Below are 23,383 nucleotides of genomic sequence, written 5' to 3'. Positions count from 1 at the left end.
AGATTTGGTAGCATTTATTTCGAGTTGTGATATCCTTGTCTATAATTTCCATAGCCTGCTGGAAATTTTCAGGAAAAATTAAAAATATATTTGGATATCATCAGCACAGGAATGAATTTTGTGTTCCTGTAAACAACTACTCAAATTGCATGTATAGATATTAAAAAGGAGAGGCCCTAATGTTGAGCCTTGGGGTACTCCACACGGAATAGTAACATTACTTGACTCTCCTTTAGATGTTGCAACAAACTGAAGCGGTCACCACAGTAAATACGCACAAAGGTTAAGGAAATACAAACATGCGCTAGGTACAGTATTACATTGATAAAATTTCAAGAAAGCACAGATATAAGTTAACAGCATACCCATACCACTTAGTTCCTCAAAACATCTTCCACGCTTCATACTTGGTGACTTTAAAACGCATGCTATCACCCCGACTGCATTTTACTTTAATATAATTTAAAAAAAAAATTGATTTATTTTGGACTGTACAAAATATTTTTCCTACTACCTTCTCTAAAATACCCAATTGTAGACTCGTTTTCTAAGCACTTGCGCTGCTGCACTTGTGCCAAGTCTCCTCACCCTACTTCTTACTCTAATAGTTTCACAAGTTTATCTGGCACCTCCGGCGCGAGTGTTTAATAAACGAGTGACTTAAAAAATTTATCAAACGTTAGTCTTTGGGTATAATTTTGCAAAATAACAAGAATACATTCACTGACATGACCGTCAGAATTGACAAACGTCAAAATTCAAGCCGTGCGGTAGGATCTCCAAAAATATCCGATTGTTCCCAAACCCGTGCGTGGAAATGTCCGAAGTGGCTCGAATCCGTGGGAAATTAAACTGACGTGGCCATAGGACGTCATTGCGGGCTGCCTAATATTTCGCTACGTATTACGGCTCTTAATTTGAATTTAATACATTTTATAAAATATGTATAAATAAATATTCAAATTTCTAAAAATAGATCGTTTTATGTAGTTTCACCATTCTGGCTTCAACTCAAGCGAGGGGTTGTTACTTCTTCGCTTTTCATGATTGAACGGTTCTTATAAAGTCCTGACATTTAACTGCAAATAAGCGAGTGTAAAATGTCAGAAGTTACTGAGAGGCACGTATATACTTTTCGATAAAAGACCGCCCATCTATATCGCATATGCATATAAAATATATTCCCGAAATAAAATATCGTTTTCTCGTATTATAAATTACTTCGGCCGTGGACGTATCTAAAAGAGAGACAAGTTGTGTAAATTCGAAAGTTGTCTTAAAACGTGTTGGCGAAAGCCGATTGCAATGTAATAAATGTTTTTTTTTGTAATAAAAGGAAAATTACGCAACATAAGGATAAATGGTACCCTATCAAAAATGTGTTGTTTTACGGGGATGACGCTCTAATGCTCAACTAATTTATTACTAAGCTTCGTCCCTAATTGTGCTTACGAGAGGCGCCAAATAATAAAGCCCGAGGTAAAAAAATATTTTTGTGGGCAATGAAACGTTGATCCAAGGGTTTAAATGGATTTATCGCCGTTGCGTTGACCAAAAGGCAGAAAATTATTGTTTTGAAATGTGAACGGCCTAAGGAGGCGCAAATTAATTATTCATTGTAGCATCTTAATAAAAAGTTTAAACAGGTTACAAACAGTTTTTTTTTATCTGTCCACATAACGCTTAATGTAACATCAGGAAAAAAGTTTTTTTTTGTAGAAGTTGATTAATAATAATATTGATTTGTAGTTTGGTACAAATTTTCTTTGATTACGTCTTATTCTACATATGTACGATTTGAATTTCAACTTAGTATAGTATATGGAACTCACATGTGTGTCAGTTGAGAAACTTAGATATTAGATATTACTGAATTGCTGCATTTGGAATAAAATTCCTAAAGAAAATAGACATAGTCATTACAATGTAAGTTGACTTAATTATGGTCGTTCCTAGTATTCATTCATTTAATTTTGTAAAATAGTGCAACGGTTAAACAAATTAAAATAAGCGTGGTTTATCAACTTTTTCTACGATCAATACATTTAGCATCCAGCTACTCAAAGGCCTTACTTATGCTTATAAAGGAATTTGTTAAGCGGCGACGAAATAAAATGTTGAATGAAAAATTTGAAATCTCGTTTTCAACCAAAACGAATCACGAACAGACTGTTTGCTGTGTGGCTGTGTTTGGAATGTTAATGGCGCAATGTGCAAGCACGTCAATTTGTTACCTTACCAGGTATACTATATTGTATACTAATATTGTGGACTTGATCAGTGCATAATGGGGGATATAAGAGTAGAAGGTAAAAAATGGTATGCTATGCAACATTAGTTATGAGTTTGTTTAGGCACAGGTGGAGCGTATGTCTGATCAGTTCATATTGGAATGTATCGACTAGAAAAATTAACATTATTAAATAAAAAATTCAGGCTTGGATATTATTAAATAGCAGGTCCACAGACGGAAATAACTGCATCTCTCAGAATCCTTATACTTACGCATATAGATATTAATATTCCTGCCTTTTAATGTAACAAAACTTATGAAAAATCAGTTACACATAAATTTCTAAGTCGGAGTTGGTAAATTAGACTTAACGAGTAAAAATATATTTCAAATATCTCGAGAAACTCTGCCAGCGCATTGCAAAAACAATACTTTTCGATAAATTCGTACAGCGTCTGTCAAAACCGCACTGAGAAAGGAAATTCGTGTAGCAATTTTTCACACAAGAAGGACTAGAAGAACCGAGCACGACAAAGGCTGGAAACCCAACGCCAGAACGACAGGGCAAGAAAAAAACTTGCCGAAGACATTACGTTAAGCAAAAATCTGGATTATTATCAAATCGGCAGCGTGGGGTTCAAGTTTCCCTTGAAAATCGATCACTTTGCGTGTCTGAGGGCAGTTGTAATAGGAAAGCATCGCGACAGGCGAGCGTGGCGGTGAATTTTGTAAATTCAGGCCGCATCAGCCGTGATTCACCGTCGTCATAGCGTGCTCGTAGGAACGCCGTTTTTCAAATATCACGTGCTATCGGTTAGTTTTGGTTTGTGATCGCGTTTACGAATATGTGATTCCACTCGATACTCATTTTGAAGATTATTAAATTAAAAGTAGGTATGGGGTTGTTATCAGAATGGAAATTTTTGCGCTTCTACGGGGGATATTCTATTGCACGTTTTATAGTTTAATAGACAATGCGCAAAGCACGATAAGCACGTTGAGTATTCATCTCCGCGAAACGAGTGGTCTTTAGATGATAGTGATGTAATGTGGGTTTAGAAAAGTTAGAAGATATGTCAAAATATTAAAAAATTACATTTAGTATGTCCAGCGATTAGTTCCTAATTACTCGATAACGTACAGGATAGGTCAAAATATCTAATATTAGCTACTCTAAATAGAGATATTGTCTTCTCCAAAGAGCTTCTGCAGATACATATCCTAGGTTTCAATTTTGAAACAAGGCTGTATACACGGCGATTTAAGTTGCGTGTAAATGCAATGTAAATTCTGCTAGTTCTGCAGAATTTACATTGGGAACATTTGGAAAATGACTGCTTTTTCACAGTATGTGATAATCTCCATTTTAAAAATGGCCAACTTGGCAATCTTTTGAATCCTACTTAAAATTTGAATGAAAAGTCAATCAACTATATACTTGTATAAGAATTAATTATTTTTTTAGAAAAATTAATTTTCTTCTCTTCTCTATACAAGTCACGCATACTACAAAATGTTAAAAAATTACATTCAGTATGTCCAACGATTAGTTCGTAATTTCTCTACAGTGTACAGGAAAGGTCAAAATATCTAATATTGCTCTAAATGGGGATAATGGACTTTCAATTCTCAAACAACACTGTATGCAGGGCGATTTACATTGCGTGTCCTATTACTACAAGTTCTGAAGAACTTCCAATTGGAACGTTATGTGATAATCTCTATACTATACTATTTTAGAAATGGCAACCTTGCCAACTATATTACTTTTGTAGAACAATAAATTTTCATCTTTTCTTTAAGTTTGTATACATTCATAGACGCCATGTTTCCTTCAACCGAAAATGAATGTAAGCAAAACAAAAGATCTACTTTTATTAAGCGATGGCGAAGAACTTTTGAACCATTAAAATAACATAATGGCATTGTTGTTAAATTAACATTATAGTGAACTTGAATACATGTATCTATCAGGGTTGAATAATTAAATTTGGCGAAAACTGCATTTTGCAATTCAACAAAAAGTTTTGTTGATGTTATTGCCCTGAAAATATTACCAGAATGAATAGTAACTAAAGGATATGTCTTTTAGTTTAGTTTTCGTCAGCACATGCAATTATAGAAGGCTATATTTATATTATTTCTTTAAACGCACGCGAGACCGCCTTGCGGTGGTGCGAAGTTCAGGACTAGTTTTTGATGCGTACCGATGAAAGGTTAAAAGTAGGTCACGACGCTTGACCGCGGCTATTAGGTGTTACACGGTAGACGAAAAAGACGCAAAAGATGTGGGCAACGCGGAAAGGTGTGCCGCTTACTCTTTTTCTTTAAAAAGACTTAAAATTATTGTCAATATACCAAGTGTAGTTGTTGTATGAGGTGCAGTGTAAATAAGAGAAAATATAGTTTTGTTTAATTTGCCACAACGTCGGACTGTATTTATTTCCTCATCCCCTTAGGCTAATAAACAAACTTACAGTAATGTGAAAAGTAGATCGTCAAATTTTTCACTGCCAAAAATTAAAATCAACGTCTTTCGGTTCAATTACGGTCCGCAATCTGTAATTGAAGCGGTAGGCGAGACTGGCCGAAGACAACCTGTAAAATGACTGTTGGTTCTAGTAATTCAAATTGATTTATGAACTTTTTGAGTTAGTCGTTAAATTATTTTGTTAGTTGACATTTGGGGCAAATTGTAGAAATGGGCGAGTAAGAGTATTTGCAACACAAACTTTTAATCGCGGCATTCTACGTTAGAAGGAACGGTTCTCAATAGTCACAATCTGCTTAAAAGATTTTTCCAATGCTGCCAAGAAAACAGAACTACAAGTTCGTAGTTCTAGAGGCAATTTTTTTTAATAGAAATAACCTATGCTTTTAAAATTGTTATTTATTTGATATAGTGAAATTCCATTTAAATATTATTCTGGAAAGTATAAAAAAATAAAAACTTAACACTAATCTCTCTCATTTTTATTCATCTGGAGGGATTTCAATGAATTGAGGTCATAGTACAGCAACATTTCTAATAACAAGCACAAATGTAGCATCTCTTTTGATATTAAGAAATTGTTGTGTTTTGGGCTGGGTTTATAAAAAAATTAATTTGCTATGTGGTAGACCACATAAAAAATCGATTTCTTATAAACTTAAACTCATAAATTGCTTAATATTTTTAATTACGTGGAATATAACTTAACAACCTCTTAACTGAAATATATTAATGTATTAAAGCAATAGTTTAGATATTCTAAATCGTTTCTTAAATTCATCGTCAATTAGTTCATTAATAAAATTTAGTTTATTATAAAAGCAAAACCTGACAAAACTGAAAATAATTTAAGAAACTGATCGAACAAAACCGTACACTGTAATTTCCTATCATTGGCGGGATGGAAATTCATCTGACAAGAACGTTAAATCCACTGGTAAGAGATTGTCGAACTTCAATTGTCTTTATTTGGAAGTTCGACAATCTCTTAGTCTTTTTACTGAATCATTGTCTACCATCTTCAAGCAAAGGTTTAACCAACTGAAGAGTACAGAAGAAAAAAGATGAGGATCCATTTTTTGGCCAAGATTAACAGTTATTTCGTATAATGTATTGGCTATAGAATACTATCCACCTATAAGAAATGGCTACAAAGATGACAGTACAAAGATAAACAGAAGTTAAAATTTATAGTAGTGGGCAAAAAAGATGAAGGTACCAGAGGTTGTGCGCAAGAAAGATGACATTCCATAGGATGTAGTTCAGACTCTAGTAACCGATTTGTTTTTATTTACGTTGAAGTTTATTGGTGTTATTATTGATTATTATGTATTTAAAGTTTCGTGGTGTATTTCTTGTTGTTGAATACTGACTGAGCAACAAAAAACAAGAAAAAGAAAATCCTATGGACGAATTCAGAATGTAACTTAAAAGTTACGCTTAAGTAGTCATCAAACTGGACAAGACTGCCAATGTTCTAAACTTAAAGCTTAATCAACTACAAAGTTATGATGAACAATCCCTTTATCTTAGTGGTTTAATCACGTGCAAACCTGTAACACACGATCGTCCCAGGAAATCTGAAGATGAAGCTGATTTTCATTCATTTTTGTATTCTCATAAGGTGAGATTGTTAAAAACCAACGAACTTTGTGAAACTGATGAACTGCCTCGAGAATGCAATGCAGTTTAAGGGATTCCCGAACAAAACCAAGCCCTTTTAAAGTTATTTATTGTGAAGATTAGTCCATTTTTAACAGTTGGACCAAATTTCTAGGGGATATCTATATGCCCAACTGTCCTTTTCCTTCAAGACCGGTCAAAGAATTAACTGTAACCGACAATCACACTCGTATGATGATACATAGGGAAAATTATTATGGACGTTGAAAATGTTGTCATAAAACAAAAAAGAAAAAGACTTTCGCTACCTGAAAAGTATTTTTCGCTTCAAGCTTTAGCTTATTATGGGCCAATGCCTGTATCTGAAGCTAAATTTCAAGACCTACAGCATCTAAAAATATTCTGTTTTCAAAAAGCGCCGGATTTTTTTAAAGCAATAACACATTGATAAGATTACAATAATAGATTATAGACCTTCATCTTTATTGCCAAGTTTTTTATACTTTTGTATTGACAATTTATATATTTTTTGTATATTCTGTTAAAAAGTATTTTGGTTCAAGTTAGCAATAATTATAATCCAAAATCCTGTTTTTGTTTAGTCTTCTTAAATGAAAATTATAATTACTCAATTAAGTTTTTTCGACCCTCACTCTTTTTCCCCTGTACTCTTCAACTGATAGTGAATAACTGTTTGAAGAATCGTTAATACCAAAAATATAATAATGAAGGTAACTATTTATTTTTATTATTTTAGCATCTACTATATTCCCATACATATCATCACTATACCCACTTCCCACCATTTTTTAAATAAAACAGAATAAAACAGAGTTAAACATTTCATGTCAGAAAGTATTTGATATTGTCATACAATTTTGGTTACCTAGCTTGCTGTACTTATAGGTTTGAAAATTGCGATTTTTATGGAAATATTGTATATCATTTCACTGAAAAATCAAATCCAATAAAATTGAAACAGTTTACTAAATGGCATTTTTTGCTCAGCTGCCGACGACAAACGTTTTTATAAATTAATCTGGGACACCGCAAGTCCAACCCTGCAAATTATATTTTAAAACGCGACGTCGTCGCCGTGTCGACCGGGGGAAACGGCGCACCAGACAAAGACTTAACCCAAAGTATACGTTTATTTACTTTTTGTATGCTAATTCTAGAGAGAGAGATTCCCACGGACTATTTTCAATGACATTCGGCACTTTAGACGCGGCTTCCTGCGATCGCGAGCGGTGATCGCCGCGCAACAAATACACTTTCCGTATTGACTGCGTGCCGTTACTTAATCGTCTGTAACCCGCCGGCTTTAAATATCAAACGAGCGCGTCTCGATATCGATAAACTTCAAACCGTATCGGTTGTCAAAGTGATACTGCGATTAATAATAATATATCCCCGCACAACTCACACAGCCGTGGTGGAGCGAGCGAATCGAGTTTTTTTTCTCGGTACTTGTCACATGGCAAATGTCTTGACTGGCGCGCCTCCACACATTCGGAAATTGCAATACAGAAATTTCACTTTCGGTCGGGGTTTTAACTGGTAGTCTATTGTTCCGTATTGTGTGCATAGTTGCGGCTTTCGTTATTGTGTTATGAGTGTTTAATGGTTGATACTTGTAGGATTACCCTCGCATTTTCGGAGTACCCTCTGGTCGTAATTAAGTGTAAGTACGTAAACGTCTACGAGCATTAAGGATTTGGTTCAGTAAATCGCCGCTTTACGTTCAGCAACACCAATATCAATGCCGCGCAAAAAACTGATAAGCGTTTTCGTTTTTATCTACGTCGAATGTAGTCATAGTTATTATTATTTGTTGTTTGCATTATCTATTGCACGAATCACGGGGCTACGGAGATAAACTAGAGACCCACATTCTCAAATGTGTACCTTTGTTTTTGTTCCACTTTTTTTGTTTGTCTTCTTTGCGGTTAAAGGAACGCAGCCGCGCGTCTGTTTTGTTTCGCTCCGTTTCTATCTCAGTGGCGAATATGAAGAAAGAAACAGAAATGTAACAGCCTCTATGTCCCTGTAAAATGTTACGATATTTGCTTCTAATTTGTTATAACACTTTCCGGCAGAACTTTTTAGTTTTGATAAATTCGGTTAGTCGGTAAAGTAATTTCCATCTACGATATCAGAATGTTTGGGAAGACACGTTGCTCGATAAAAAGAAGGTCTCGGTTGAGGTCTCGCTTTAGGTTGAGGAGTACATTCAACGAGGTTAATAGAATCAAAGCTTTTCGAATACCTTTTACCAGAGAACTAGGTATAGATATTTATGGACATTCCTATAAATCCAAAGAAATTCAAAACATCAAACAAGTCAGACTCTAAATCAGGATTAAGTATTAACAGTATGGAACAGTATACAGGTTGCTTCATAAAACATGCGCCAACTCTCGGCTGGACATTCAAAAAAAAAAAGGAAAAAAGTTCGTATGAATGTAGATCCGAAAATTCAAGATGGTAGGTGTTACATGTTAAGCCAACACACATTATAGTGTTAAAAGGTCAAATTTTGCTCCCACTAGATTAAAACGAAGAGATCTTAACGAATAGTTTCGTCACTGACCTTTTTGCAAATTTCGTTGTTTATTTTGAATAAGTCACTAAGATAAAACTTGTTTTACTCTTGAGTTGTTTTCGCATGTTGCCTCGTTTTCATTCGAAAAAATAATAGTAATGAAAATTGTTAAAACCTATTTTTATAATCCCTTTAATACGCAATAAACTTGGTTGTAAAAAATTAATACTAAATAAAATGATGACACAATCAACGTAAAAATATTGCTAAAATATCGGACCATCTATGTAGACGAGAGTTTATATGAACTTTTTTTCTTTTTTATTTTATAATTATAGTTTTTTTGAAATTAGAGAATAAAGTATACGAGGAAAAATTTGTTATTTGGTCGTGTATTAGAAAACTTTAGTGTATTTTGCTTTGTTCGTTGATAATGCCTGAATCTCACGGTCCGTTGATGGGAGAATTGGCTCGGGGGACTCTTAAATCCACGCTCTGCGGGACTCCGACTTTTGCCGTGAACCTAATTCCGCCTAGATCTTATCGTGGGTTTCGTCCTAATTAGCTGTTTTCTCCTAAACTCTCATGATACTTTCCAAGAGAACTTTTTAATTTGCAGCACTTGCGACAAACAACGAACAAATTGTTAAACATTTTTCTCGACTCCGCTATGAAACTACTGTCATATTTAACATTTTTGTAAATGTTTTAATCTATTAATTATGTAGTAATTAATTTTTTGAGAGTCAGCTGTGAAATTATATTACGTTTGTGAAAATTTTATGGTACCTACATACAAGCGTTAAGCTTCAGAAAAATAAATAAAACAATACGAACACATAAGCTGGCTTGTTTTATTGTCGTCGCCAAACCGGAGCTTGAATAACATTATCGTTAAAACGATTTACAAGGAAAGTAAAAACGAAATTAGCATTAACTCGGTCAGTTGCTAAAAATATCATTAAACTTATTGTGCACAAAATTATTAAGGCACTTATATGTAGATACCCGGTTGTTTGTTTTTAAGATTTTTTTATTTTAACTATCGCTTGAATAAAAATAGTACTGCTGTGATTATTACATGCATTATAAAGGTGGGAGAGTATCTTCCATATTTTGTTTACTTATTTCCCGAAATCGATATTCCGAAACCTCTAAGTGGCTAACTGATACATCTATGACGTGTATATCTCAAATTACGTTTTTAATGAATAATAAATCCCGTGTTCAAAAAGATATTCTTAATTTATTTAATTCTCCCATTTGGATTAGAAATGGAAATTGGACAGAATATTAATGTTGTTTAACCACCAGTGAGTCATTTTCCTCTTAATCTTAAATAAAAGTCAGCGGGCAAAGATTATAAATAAAGGTTATCCGGTTTTTTATTTGCTAAGTGTTGTTTGTGTATATCGTTAGTTGTTAATTATTATTATGATGCTTCTTACTAAATTTCGAAAAATTTCCGAATTCTTGAGGGTATGTAGCAGGAAGTCAACGCTGAAAGTAGGTATCAATTAAAAAGTTAAAACTCCAAAAGTGATTAAAATTTCTGAAGAAATTTCAAAAACCTTAAATTAATGAAAATGAACGAGACCTCGAAAGTTATTTACCGAAGCTACAATTTAAACGTAAAGGAAAAAAAAATCAACTTATAAATAAATGGCAGATTTCCGTTGCCTATATCGAACTCAACTTATAATACGTCGTTCCAATGATCATACTTACAACTGTTGGAATGTTATTTTTAATTGTCACAAATTTAGTTTACACTGCTTTACTCAAGTTATCAAGCAATATTTAAATAAACTGTGTAATGGTTCGTTCGTTTTCACTTTGGTTTAGAAAATATTGTTTTAACTTGGCAATTACTTCGGATTCAAGCTGAAAAATGAATTGGTTCAACACTGCTTACTGGGAATATGCTGCCATTTGATTATATTGAATTGTTGAATTGTTCGACGATATAAATAATTTCAAAAGAAAGCAAACTCAAACGCACCACTGGTGTACTACAACCAAATTAAGATTTTTTAAATATATAACATAGCAAAAACATGAATATCTAGGAAATGACTGTGGATATTAAACACTCTTTGTAGTCTAGTAATTGGAGACTTCTGCTCTAGGTTAATTCGGCGGTAGTTACATTATAGTACTGAAAACAATATAAGGTTATATATGGTGATAGATTATTTGGTTAGGGTTACGGTTATGTTGACTCCATTTTTGAGAGGACAGTTTAAAATGGCTTCTTCAACTTGAATATACCCTATGCAGAGAATAAAGTCACCTACGTATAAATTTAATTTAATATCAAAAAGAAGATTGCTTTCGGTCCTTAGACAGATCACTGCCCCAGTTCATTTTACCTACAGCCTTTTTTTAACAGTTAGACAGTTACATTCACATTATTGCCAGGAGTCAAAATTAAAATAAAAAAGTATTAATATCCAACCAACCGGCCGTACAAAATACCTCTTGTCATCGAGAAGTTTTAAAATAACATAATCTCGACACTCCCGGCATTAAATTTATATTCCTGGATGGAGATGGGTATTTTTAAAACGCCCGCGACTCGGTATTTCAATTATCGGCGCCATCCTTTGATTTATTTCCGACAATTTTCAATTAATTGAGAAGCTTTGAGGTCTAAATACACATTCGCCACTAGATACAGTGACGCGATGATGTTACCGAGAAATCTAATTTGATGCAATTTTTCGCTTATTTTGCTCGTCATTGAGCTTAAAAATAACTAGGTAATTAAAAACAGATTTTGCACATCACGCGGATAATATGGAGGTACTTTGGATTTTTAATAAATGTGCACGGTTATTCCCCTATTTAGAATTGGAAAAAAATGTCATGTTTTAATCGGTTTTTGATTATTTATTTATAAATATTGTCAGTTAGCTGTTATTACAGGTTTGGCTGGGCATGCCTTTAACTGAACCATGGAAGAATACCTAGTTTACAATTTAAGGATAAGGCTTATACTGGGAGTCTCAAAAAGGCGAGTAAACATAACAACAATTTGAACGAAGCAGAAATTATAGTACCATCGAAATCATGTCCCCTATAACCTACCTCAAAACATTTCGGCTATAATTAATTCGTAATAAATAAATAAGATAATAAAATATTTCTTTACGATACTTGAAAAGCTTAAAATTTAATCAAAAAAGCTAAACCGATTAATAGCAAATGTTATTTTTTTCAAAAATTTTCAACCGAGTATACGCGGTATTGTAAAAACTCAATACAAAATGAACACATTTTGTGAAACATCTTAACACAAATTGTGAATAATTTCTGAATTCTGAAGCAGTAAAATGTATTTTCGATTGCAGATTTTCTTCTGGGACAAATAATATTTATAAAGACAATTTGTTCATTTTTGTTAATTTTACCCACGAGTTTATTTGACACGAACGCAGCGAGTGTTTAATAAACGAGTGACTTAAAAAGTTTACCGAATGTATTGCTTAATATAGTTTTTTCTACTCCCGTCTGTAAAATACCTAATTACCCACCGATCTAGCGTACGGGAAGCGTCACTTTACCACGTCAGTTTCGTTTCCCACGAATCGGAGCCACTTCGGACATTTCCGGGATTTTACCGCACAGGTTTAGGTGCAATCGGATGTTTTCGGAGATATTCCCCACGCTTTGGATTTTGACGTTTGTCAATTCTGACGGTCATGTCAATGAATGTATTTGTGTTGTTTTGCGAAAATGTACCGAAAAACTAACGGTCGTAGAAAAAGTATAGTATGCAACACGCTCGGTAAACTTTTTAACTCACTCGTTTATTAAAAACTCGCTCCGCTCGTGTCAAATAAACTCGTGAGTCAAATGCCGTTTACAGCACTTGTTGCATAATATACTATTTCTACGGCCGTTAGTTTGTTTGTACATTTTCGCAAAACAACACGAATACATTCACTGACATGATGTAAGAATTGACAATTGACAATTGACAATTCAAGGCGTGGGAAATATCTCCGAAAACATCTGATCGCTCCCAAACCCGTGCGGTAAAATCCCGGAAATGTCCGAAGGGACTCACGCTAAATCGGTGTGTAATTTTACAGACGGGAGAATAAAAAATAAATTTTTGATTGAAGAACGTAGTAATCTATATTAAAAGAAAAAGCTTCATGAAGTCAATAATAATACTAATATTTCTAATATTTGCTAATAATTAAAGTCTTAAATCAGATCCATACTATGCTGCGTGACTTCATACCTATCGTTAAAATTTGTAAAAACTTATTGGAATCCGTTCTATATCTTTCTATCTTCTAAATTTTTGTTTGAAATTTTTGATGACGAATTAATGCCCTATATGTCGGACATACAATGTTCACTTTTTTTTCATATGCCATTCACTCAAATTGAATGTGATTCGTATGCCGATTTTAATTTATCTCATCTGCCATGTTCTATTTAAATTGGATGCGCCTACAAATTTGTGTTTTAATTTACAACTAAGAGCAGCATTGCGCGACTCGCCCACAACTTGTCAAGTAATTTACGTATTTTTTGAAAAATATTCATTTATGTATGTTTCAGTGCTGAAAATTAAAATGGCAGTTTTGTTTGATTTTACTTTGCTAATAGGAGGCAATGTTGGTCATAAATGGGTTTTATAAGGTACTATTACGTAATTTATAAAACTTAGGCAAATATAACAACAAACTGGACTGTCCCCATTCGAATATCAGTATTCAGAAGTCATCAACAGGTTTATTTTGTTTTAATATTTCGAATTTTTTAAACTAGGAATAGAAGAATTACTTGTAGTAAGTTCTTTGCAAAAGTATTCAGTGTCACCAATTTAATCGTATCATAGATCAATTAAGTTACATGGACTAAGATTACAAGTATGGCCGGCTTCTAGGAATTTATAAATTCTTTAAACCAAGCCCATGGGGACAAGCAAAACCGCAGTATATCGCAAATCCTGTTCGTTGACGAAAAAGTCGGAATGAGTTGAGAAATGGGTTGGACAGAGATTTCTTTCAGGGTTAAGTGAAGTATCAACGAGATCTCGGATCTAGGGTCAGGTTACTTACTCGAATAAATATGAGGCGAACGAAGAACGCTATGATTTCAAGGGCAACACACAATCTGTTAAAATCGGTTATGTTTAATCTAGAATCGAAATGTCATTCTTTTTTTTTGCAGTCGCTCTCTTGCCTATAATGCAGATCGGTTGTTAAAACAGGAATTCGATTGCGTTCTCGCCACGTGATTCCGCACAAATGCATTTTTCCGCGCGATCCGGGTAATTACATGTAATCCCCCCATCCATAATATCACATACGGTTTTACAACCAAAATTTGCATATCAGGCGCTTCCGCTATAATAAGGGGAATTCTAGAGAAACTACTTAACGTCGGGATATGAATGGGAACGGCGGAGACAGGGAAAACGTATTCGACGGCATGCTCGCGTCACCGCGATCTACATCATGAACATGTTCAAAGGTTCCGGTATATCAGACCTAGGATTGTGGATTTGAACGGTCAATTTTTTTTTGTCAATTGACAGTCTACACGGGCAAAATGTTATCTAAAACATTTGTTGACTAACAAGTTAAAAAGTGGTCATTGGACCGGTCAATTAAGAAGAGATCAATTGACGGTCGATTGACCGGTCAGTTGACTACAGTCAATTTACTACAGGCAATTGACAACTCCCAACACTAATTAGACCTAATCTTGTAAAAAAATTACAACACTCCAAGGAGCAGTCTTCGAATACTGAATAACTACACTCGCCGTCAAAAAAACGCTCCTTAAAAACTGACTCTAATTTCATAGTTTGGAACACCTGGTTTGATTTTGACTATTTTTTTTTGTATTCTCTATTGATTCCTCAGTAATAATGCTACGTCGGGAATTTTTATTCAAGGTTTTTTCCAGCTGTTGTCAACTGATATCACATTTTCGCACTATCTTTAAGGTTTTGTTTTTTTAATCACTACATTTTTTCTGTTTTCGTTGGCGATACACTGTTTCAAAGCGAAAAGCGAAATATATGAAATATTAAAAAAATAAAACATGACCTATCAGTGGCCCTATTACGGTAAAAATTGATGCGCCTGGTTATGATTTGTTCGTAGAGAAGGTATATGGAACTTTTGCGCATGTGTCAGCCCCTAACTGACTGAGCTGCTACATTGCCGTAATTTTTCTGGAAACTTGATTAATTTGTGCTTTCAGTACTTTGTTCTTTTACGAAATTACAGCAAATGTGGCAAATATGAGGATTTAATAGGATCTTAGAGAAGAATTGATGCCTATATATTTGACATTTACAAACTGGAAAATAGACTTAGACAAATATTTACGTGGGAATTTATTAAGCAGAATTCCCTACATGTTTAGGTACACTTAAATAGCTATGAACGATTTTGGGGTTATATGTTTTAGTATACAAGAAATACAGAAAAAATCAGAAAGCAATTAAGCTACTACTTTAATTTTTACTGGAACAAGCATAAGACATATCTCTTGACAATTGACTGACGCCGACGTGGGTGTTACAATTCTGCACTGCTTTTCCAGGCCTTAATTCCTTTTTTTGCCTGAAAATTTAATAGGATTTCGACATATTTTGAGAAAATACTGCCGTAAAAATGGCGCATGTAAACATCGACAATCTGTCATCGGCCATGTTGTTTGTTGAAAGCCGCAACTTCTTATGAGTTCTACGTCAGAATTTGTCATTAGAGGTGGCATTGGTTAAAAACGATATTTTACATCTCGCGCATGCGCACGTCGAACGGACCTTTTCAGAAAATTTTTACATAGTGCTTCATGAGTTCCTTTACCGTCCGCGTAGGTAGAGTGTCTATATGTCTACTATCTATAGCGACTTTATCGATAAGGTTTGTAACAAAGTCTTATGGAATGGCATCAAAAACTTCTGGTGCAATGTGTTTCCTTCTCTCATTTGCATACCTTATTAAGGAAGTCCTTAAGATGTTTTCATTCTTTAAATCCTTATTTTCTTCTAAATTGATATTGATTTGATATTCGGTATTCATTTGTTGTGTTTTCGCATCTTATCCCGAGGGGTTCGCTTTGAATACAAAAAGGGAGATAGTGATGTCAGTTGACAATTGGAGCCACTGCTGTTGCATTCTACAGGGATGCCAAACTTTCTGAATAAAAATTTCTCACATTGCATTGTTACTAGTTTTGTGGCTGGTCAATTGACCACTTCTTAATTGTCTAGTCAAATTCGATCCACATGTTTTAAATACCATCTTGCTGTAGGTTGTTATCTATCATTATTTAATGTTAAATATTTTATCATAATTTAATACTATGCGTTTGTAATCTCCGATTTACCTTCAAGGAATACCCGAATACGATACTTATATGTAAATAAATAAATATTAGTTCATTGTATTTTTAAAATTATTCGGTCATTTGAGGACACAAAAAAATTTGATCGGTCAATTCCACAACGCTAATGGTTATTGAGGAATCGATCTACAATCTGATGAAAATCAAAAGAGCAGCTTACGAAGAAGCCATCTTTGAAATTGAATGAAGTTTTTATGACCAATTTTTGCTGCCAGTAAGTGTCTAACAAAATTAGCTGAATTTCGAACGAAAAAAGTAAAACCACGGGTAAAAACTCATTGCTGTATCAAACTATAATTATTTTCGCGAAGCTGATAATCACGGCTGGGGCATACTTCAAGGAAAAAAGCAAATTTATCGAACAACCTAAAACTTCTATCATTTCCCAGTCCCTCAGGATTCGAACAGCAATTTTTGATTGGAACAAAAAAAGAGTATTATTGCCTTTGGTCGGAAGTGGTAGCGGAACACTGTTTTTTTAATCAACGTTGTGAGGCTTTACGAATGCTACGGGAAAAAAGACCTGTTACAAAAAGTGGTGGACTGTTTTTTGCTACTTTTTGATCAGTTTTTTGTTGATTCAGAAATTAGTATAAAAAATCAACTAAGCTTTGGTTAGAAATTTTTGAGAGTTTCTAATCCAAATTTGATTAAGCAATTGTATATTTTTGAGAGTTTGATATTTTTAATTATTCATTGCTTATTAATAATGAACTCAAAATGAATGAAATAAAATGTCTAATGATATAGACACAAACACAAAGTTAAAAGTTGTTATAGTTTTCAACATTTTCAAGAGTTTAAATAGGCCCTATAGCTAAGTTCTAATATATATTGTCTGAATATGCCAAATATCGTCAACATTTTTTGGTAGTTGTTGAAGTTGACAAAATACTATTTTATTCTTAATTATTACATGCTTTGGCTTAAAAGTTTAGGAAAATTTGGGAAATAGATTTATTTCATCCTTTCCAATATAATGGCCAATCCACCTAACCAAAGTTAACCACAATTTATCTTTAAATGTTTAAAGCATCATAACCGTTGGAGCAAATTGCAATAAATAACCCAATACATTTTTATTAATATACGGTTTACGGTTTCATGACGCCACCTCGAAAAATAATGACTTTACGGTTATAAAAAAGAGTATAGTTTTACCTATGAAGTATTGGAGCATAAAAAATGGTACATTTTCGCTAATGTTGTAGAATTTGGGGAGTACTCGAGTAAATTCGAACTCTATTTGTAAATTTAAATAAATTTTTTGTATAACTTTTGCTATTTAAACCGATGACTGTGAAAAGTTAAAGAAGAAGGCATACGATTTTTTTTATATAACATCTAATATTGTGTCTCTGAATAGACTATATTGTTTTGACATTGTTTTGACTATGTTTCGAAACATTTTCACTGATATACACATATATTTGTTTTAAGGCACTGATTCTCATTCCCCTTTCAAAATTCAAATCCAAATTTAATTATGCCTTTTTGGGTGTCAATATAAATTTTGGGGAATAACAATCGATTGCTCTCAATTTGTAACGTAATAGTTTTTTCAATTAAAAAACAAATTATAGTCGGTCGATTTACCTTTCACTTTTGTTTGTTTGGGTGTAGTGAATCAAAAACGATTTGCATTCGCATTTTGTTGCGTTTAATTGCGATTACGATTTTTTTTACATAGTTCTATAATTTAATGACGGGACACGTAAGACAAAGTATGTTGATGTTGCAATTTTACTTCCCGTTGATGTAATACGCGCGTAATCGTGCAATAGGTAATGATCTCGATAATGATACCTTATTAATTGCGCGCATGAGTTACTTGCAGAAATGTATTCAAGTTTACGGTAGCCAGTTCATTAAGGTCGATTAACACATCTTATGCTACTCTGAATGTGTTATTTTGACCTGCACTGATGCCTGTTTTACAAAAATCGCAAGTTTTAACAGACATAAATAAATAATAAATAAGTTAAACAATTAATATAAAACTACAAACAATAAGTTTTACTAGTTAAGTACTTGTAACTTGCTATGAATTCATATCATAACTTAAGCGGTAACGATATAACGCTTTTAGTTGGCAACAAACTATATTTCGAAAATTGGAGTAAACTGTGGGCTTATCGATTTGAACATATTTTAAAATATTTTCGCATTTACAGAAGTACCTCGTATGTTGCTAGATTAAATTGTATAAAAAGGTGTGGATAGCCAAGAAACAACATATAAGGAGCTGTTCTTTTTCTTACAAATTATAATTGTCGCCAACGAGGCTTGTACCTCTGTGAAATGGGCTCCTGCTCTTTTACGGTTTCCATTCAAATATATTGGTTGCATTGATATATGGTTATTGAACTATGAAACGAAAACTATTATTAGAAAATAAAAAGAGATAGGTATTTAACTCTCTGTATTATTTTTCTGAGGGTTTTCCGGATAAGGAAAGAGACTCTTTACATTGCAAAGAAAAAACGAAAACTATTTAGCTAGACATTTGATATTGTTGCTGAACGTTTAGATTCTGCGTGGAATAGCTAGCAATGTGCTTGACTTTATTTTGAAGGTCATTAAGTATTTCCAACATTTTAGAGTATGACCATTTTTACCAATGGATGCACAAACAGTGAGTAAATTTAAAATAAAAACTATGGTTGTAAGTCGCCCGGGTTTATGCTTGGAGAAACTTAGGCTGCAATCCATTTTTGCACTACTATTGGTAAATTGGTTAGTTTGTGCTAAGATATTTGTGCAATACTGAAGAAAACCACTTTCTCTAAAGGTAGTTAGACCGTTAATAAAGTATAAAATTTGAAAAGTGCTATTTGAAATTGTCAAACTAACAGTCACTTAGACCGATTAAGATATTCTGCTTACTGTGTTTTATATTTGACAGTACTTGAGTTTATTTTCATATTGCGCGATGAAAAAAATTTATAGGGTTCTTCATATTCGGTGGGTTTGTGTGAAAGCTCAATAGAAAGTTCCGTAGGTAAATTAAAATCGGAAATTAACGGCCATTTTAAAATTCAATACAATACAATCTCCGTTTTAAAAACATTTTTGGGTATCTTGAACAATAGTTGAGTTTTCTTGAGAATAAATTTTAAAATAACTTGCAACATTGCAGTTGCACTTTTTTGTATCTATTCAATAATGTTAAAACGTTGGTAATTCCACGATTCGTCTTTCATTCGTCATCACCAAACTCGTTATGTTGAACATTGAACATTATTTTTGCATTTTTAGTGCGCCAGCGAAAATTAATATTTTCTTTTTATTGTTTTATTTTGAATAATATACGTGGCATATTGGAGAGTGTATACACCGGTGCTTGCCAATTAAACAAAATAGAGAAAAAAACTGTGTGGATTCGACATATAAATGACATTCTAAACGCGTATCAATACTAACGTACAAAGATATATAAATCCATATATTAAGTTCGTATGTTACTTATACAATAATGCACAAAAAATGCCATTTTAAGTATTAATTAAGTATAACTACACCGTTAAAGTGTTCAAGTTACCTTGCCGCCTTTGTTTTATTTGTCATTATTGTCAAAGAAGATAAGTGATCAGGCAGCATTTAGATATTGGGCATAATATTTTTAATCCTTAAGAAATTTGATGATCACTAAAACTTTTTGTCGCTAATAGATACAGCTGACAAAAATGTTCATTTTTTTTATTGTTCCCGGAATTATCATAGTATCTTTGTTTTGGATACCTAATAATCCATCGAATTTGAAAAACCTTGTAATTTCAATCATCACTACGCACTCAAACGAAATATTATTGAAAAATGGATATTTCCCCATGTTGATTTCAAAATTTCGCACTTTAGGTATATCTCATAAGGAATCTGGCATGCACGTGAAAAAACCAGCACACACAGTAAAATGGTATTGGAGGATTTGCGTCGAAATTCCGACGAAATTATTATCGATCAGAGGGAGATTAGCGAGAACAATAACTGGATAATAACGGGGATTAAAAACATGCCCTTGAACTACGTCTACGACGATAATAATTCAAGATCGGTTGCTGCAAAAATTTCGCGGACGGACAGTGCGCGAAACGGGGCGAATTTGTTTTTTTTCCGAAATCTGGTCGGTGAACTTTGCGACATGGCGGTCGATAGGGCGGAGGGTGCCACAGTATTGACACGAGATAAAGTATCCGTGGAACAGAGGAACAACCGAGCAAATAATAGGAAGACTTCGATAGTAATCGTCGAAGATTTGGAACCTCTGCCCGTAGAGTGTAGAAACAACTTCGTGAACGCGAGTGTCTTAAAACGAAGTGTTAGTGAACGCGTGATTAGTGTTAATCGCGCACCGGATATTCTGGACTTTTCCGAGAAGAAAACAAAAGAGAAACGGAAAAAGAAACTCTCGTTTAACAATTTGTTCCATAAGAAAGAAAGACACAAAAACAAGGATGCGAAGTTCGAGGAGGACGCGGAAACGTACGACACGTTTTCCCATCAACTTCCGGAGTTTAACGGCGGAACCCTGGGCAAGTCTAAGAAGTACGCTTCCGCTCTAGAACTATCTCAGAAATCTTCGAGTAAATTGCAGAAGACTCATTCGTTTATAAAAAAAATCGTACATATGGGCGAGGATTCTTCGAACTTTTTGAAACGATCGTTGAGTTTTCGAGAGGTGAGGAAAAAGGAGAAAGTGCCGTCGAGGGAAAAACTGACTGAGATCAAAAATCAAGAGTGGAGACAGTCACTGCAATCTCTCGTCGAGAGCGACAACTGCGTCAGCTACAACGATTTAAGTTTCATAGACTACGACGCGCTTAATCAGTTTAACTACACCGAGCCGGTGTTTCTGAAACCTGGATTCACAGACGGGAATCAGTATATCGGCAGGAGTCAAAGTTTAAGGGAAAAAGTAAGTCTTCGTTTCGATTTATTAGAGAGTTAAGGCGCACATCAGATGTATTGCACAGGCTTCGGTTAAAGCGTACCAACTTGCTTTCTTTTGATTTTTAGTTCAGGTTTAGATCAAAGAGTTGAGAAATCTTGTTAAGTTAATACACCTTAAGCAGACTTAAATAATTTCATAAATTCATTAACCATTTCTACAACAACAATTCTTTAAATCCAGAAAAATTTTCATTGTCGAGTGTTAACTCTAATGAAGTAGGAAAAATAATACATCAAATTAGAAGTGATGCCGTGGGGTCTGATGGGTTTGCTAGGTTATGTTCTCTCCCAACTTTGTCATATATTACGTATATTATTAGTAAGTGCTTGTCTACTAACAAATTCCCTAAACCCTAGAAGTACGCTAACGTCATTCCTGTCGCTAAAACCTCTCAACTTAGTAGCTAGAAAAAGTCGTTGAGAAGCAGTTTGGAGATTTTATAACTCGGCAACGCAATCGGGCTTTAGGGCTGGTCATGGTAAAAATAAAACGCCTTTAAAAGTTTGTAACGACATATTTCGGGGAAATGATGTAGGTCTTAATATTGCTTGATTATAGCAAAGCATTTGGCACCCTGCATCACCGCCTGCTCTTTACTAAACTGAAATACTTTGGTGGGGGGCTGGTGTGTTTTTTCAAAAGTTACTTTTCTTATCGGTGTCAAAGAGTAGTCTTCAATAACAGCTATTCCAGTTATGTAAATTTTCGCAAGGGCGCGGCACAGGATAGTATTTTAAGTCCGAGGCTGTTTTCCGTTTATACCTCCGACTTCTGTAAATTTATTAAGCATTGTTCCTCTTAGTATATCTCTCTTTTAATTAATTAATGCGGTCGTTAATAATATAAACAGTGACTTATGTGCCCTCAGTGATGTTTCTAGTAAGTTAGTTTGTTGTTGTAAGTTAGTCTGTTACTTAACGAAAATAAGATACAACATATAATTTTTGATAAAGATAAAGAAAAAATAGTCAATCTAGACGCTGCCAAAATTTAGCTTCGTTGATCCAGAAATCGTTTTGCAAGCTTTGGATTCCCCATTAAAATAATGACATTTTTGATATAGCAATTTAGTTAAAACTTACCGATTCCTTACTTCTATCCTCAATTTGATACTGTATGGTAGTTTACTAGCCTGCCCTACTTCCGCTTGTCTCAGGTTCTCGTTGGCTAACATTAGACATTAACATTAAAAAAGTAATATCTCTCCTCACGTATTCATTCGGTTAATACTCTCCATAGGGGCTGTTAACCGTTCCCAAACATACTTTGGCAGTTTCACGTATAATGCTATCAAGACTTACAACAAACCCCCCGCTCCAACTGAGATCAATCACCTCACTAACTTCATTCAAACAAAAACTTAAAAAATACATTTATTATAATAGAGATCGATCATAAAACTAGTAAGTATCAAATTGTATGTATGTATAGTGTTAATTTATTTTTCTATCTCTTCCTTTTTTAAATATGAAAATGTTTTTTTCAGAATGTAAGTCTACGACTTTGAATGAATATGTATGTAATTTATATGCTATAATAATATGTTGGATGCCGCCCCCACCGTTATATATATAATAAAAGGCCTTTATTATTATTAGAACTTACTTACTGCCTATTATATCGATGGGACTTGAAAGCCGAGTGTTGAAATATTGAATAATGGTTTTAACAGTCATATTAAGCACAAAAAACTTGCTCTAACGCTAAATTTTTATGTTATTTGTTCTATTTGTTTCATTTTATCTTTCTTTTCTATCTAAATAACTGTTTTCAAATAATTAACACTTAATTGCTGAATTAGTTATTTTAATAGTTTTAAAAACAAGGAGAGTCAAGTCAAGGGATGTTATCGTTTAAGTCACGAGTTCGAATATGGAACTTGTATCTCTTTTACTTGTAAGTTTTTTTAATCTGCTTATATTAATACAAAATATACTTATAATAACTTCGTTCAGGTTTTGGATTGTTATATCCCATTCACTAATATTAAGTTATTGTTTCACCGAAAAATCAATATTGATTAAAATAAATACCAAAATCTAATTATTTTATACGATAAGGATTGGTGTCAAAGGTATGCAAGTAGTCAAAACAATTTAGAGATTTCGTTCGTTCGTTCTACCATACTAATAATAGAGGTCCAAGAGAGAGAAA

The 23,383-nt window shown here is 33.7% G+C and overlaps 1 protein-coding gene across 4 annotated transcripts in view; it reads left to right on the top strand.

The window, feature by feature from the left end:
- Nucleotides 1–3,094: 3,094 nt before the first annotated feature.
- The window catches only part of LOC132696665 (pleckstrin homology domain-containing family G member 5), a 160,846-nt gene continuing 140,557 nt past the window's right edge, over nucleotides 3,095–23,383 (top strand). For 2 of the 4 annotated variants that reach the window (XM_060661624.1, XM_060661623.1), the window contains exons 1-2: nucleotides 7,834–8,031; nucleotides 20,137–21,193. In XM_060661624.1, the coding sequence (XP_060517607.1) occupies nucleotides 20,192–21,193 (1,002 nt within the window). In that variant the 5' untranslated portion in view covers nucleotides 7,834–8,031; nucleotides 20,137–20,191. Of the gene's footprint in view, nucleotides 3,124–7,833; nucleotides 8,032–20,136; nucleotides 21,194–23,383 lie in introns of those variants that run through there. The other 2 variants (XM_060661622.1, XM_060661627.1) reach the window with 2 other exon arrangements.

The sequence above is a fragment of the Cylas formicarius genome, unplaced genomic scaffold (assembly GCF_029955315.1).
Source record: "Cylas formicarius isolate icCylForm1 unplaced genomic scaffold, icCylForm1.1 PGA_scaffold_1__22_contigs__length_36826433, whole genome shotgun sequence".
NCBI classification, from domain to species: Eukaryota; Metazoa; Arthropoda; class Insecta; order Coleoptera; family Brentidae; genus Cylas; species Cylas formicarius.
Note: the sequence above shows the minus strand (reverse complement) of the source record. Positions and strands in the feature narration are given on the sequence as shown.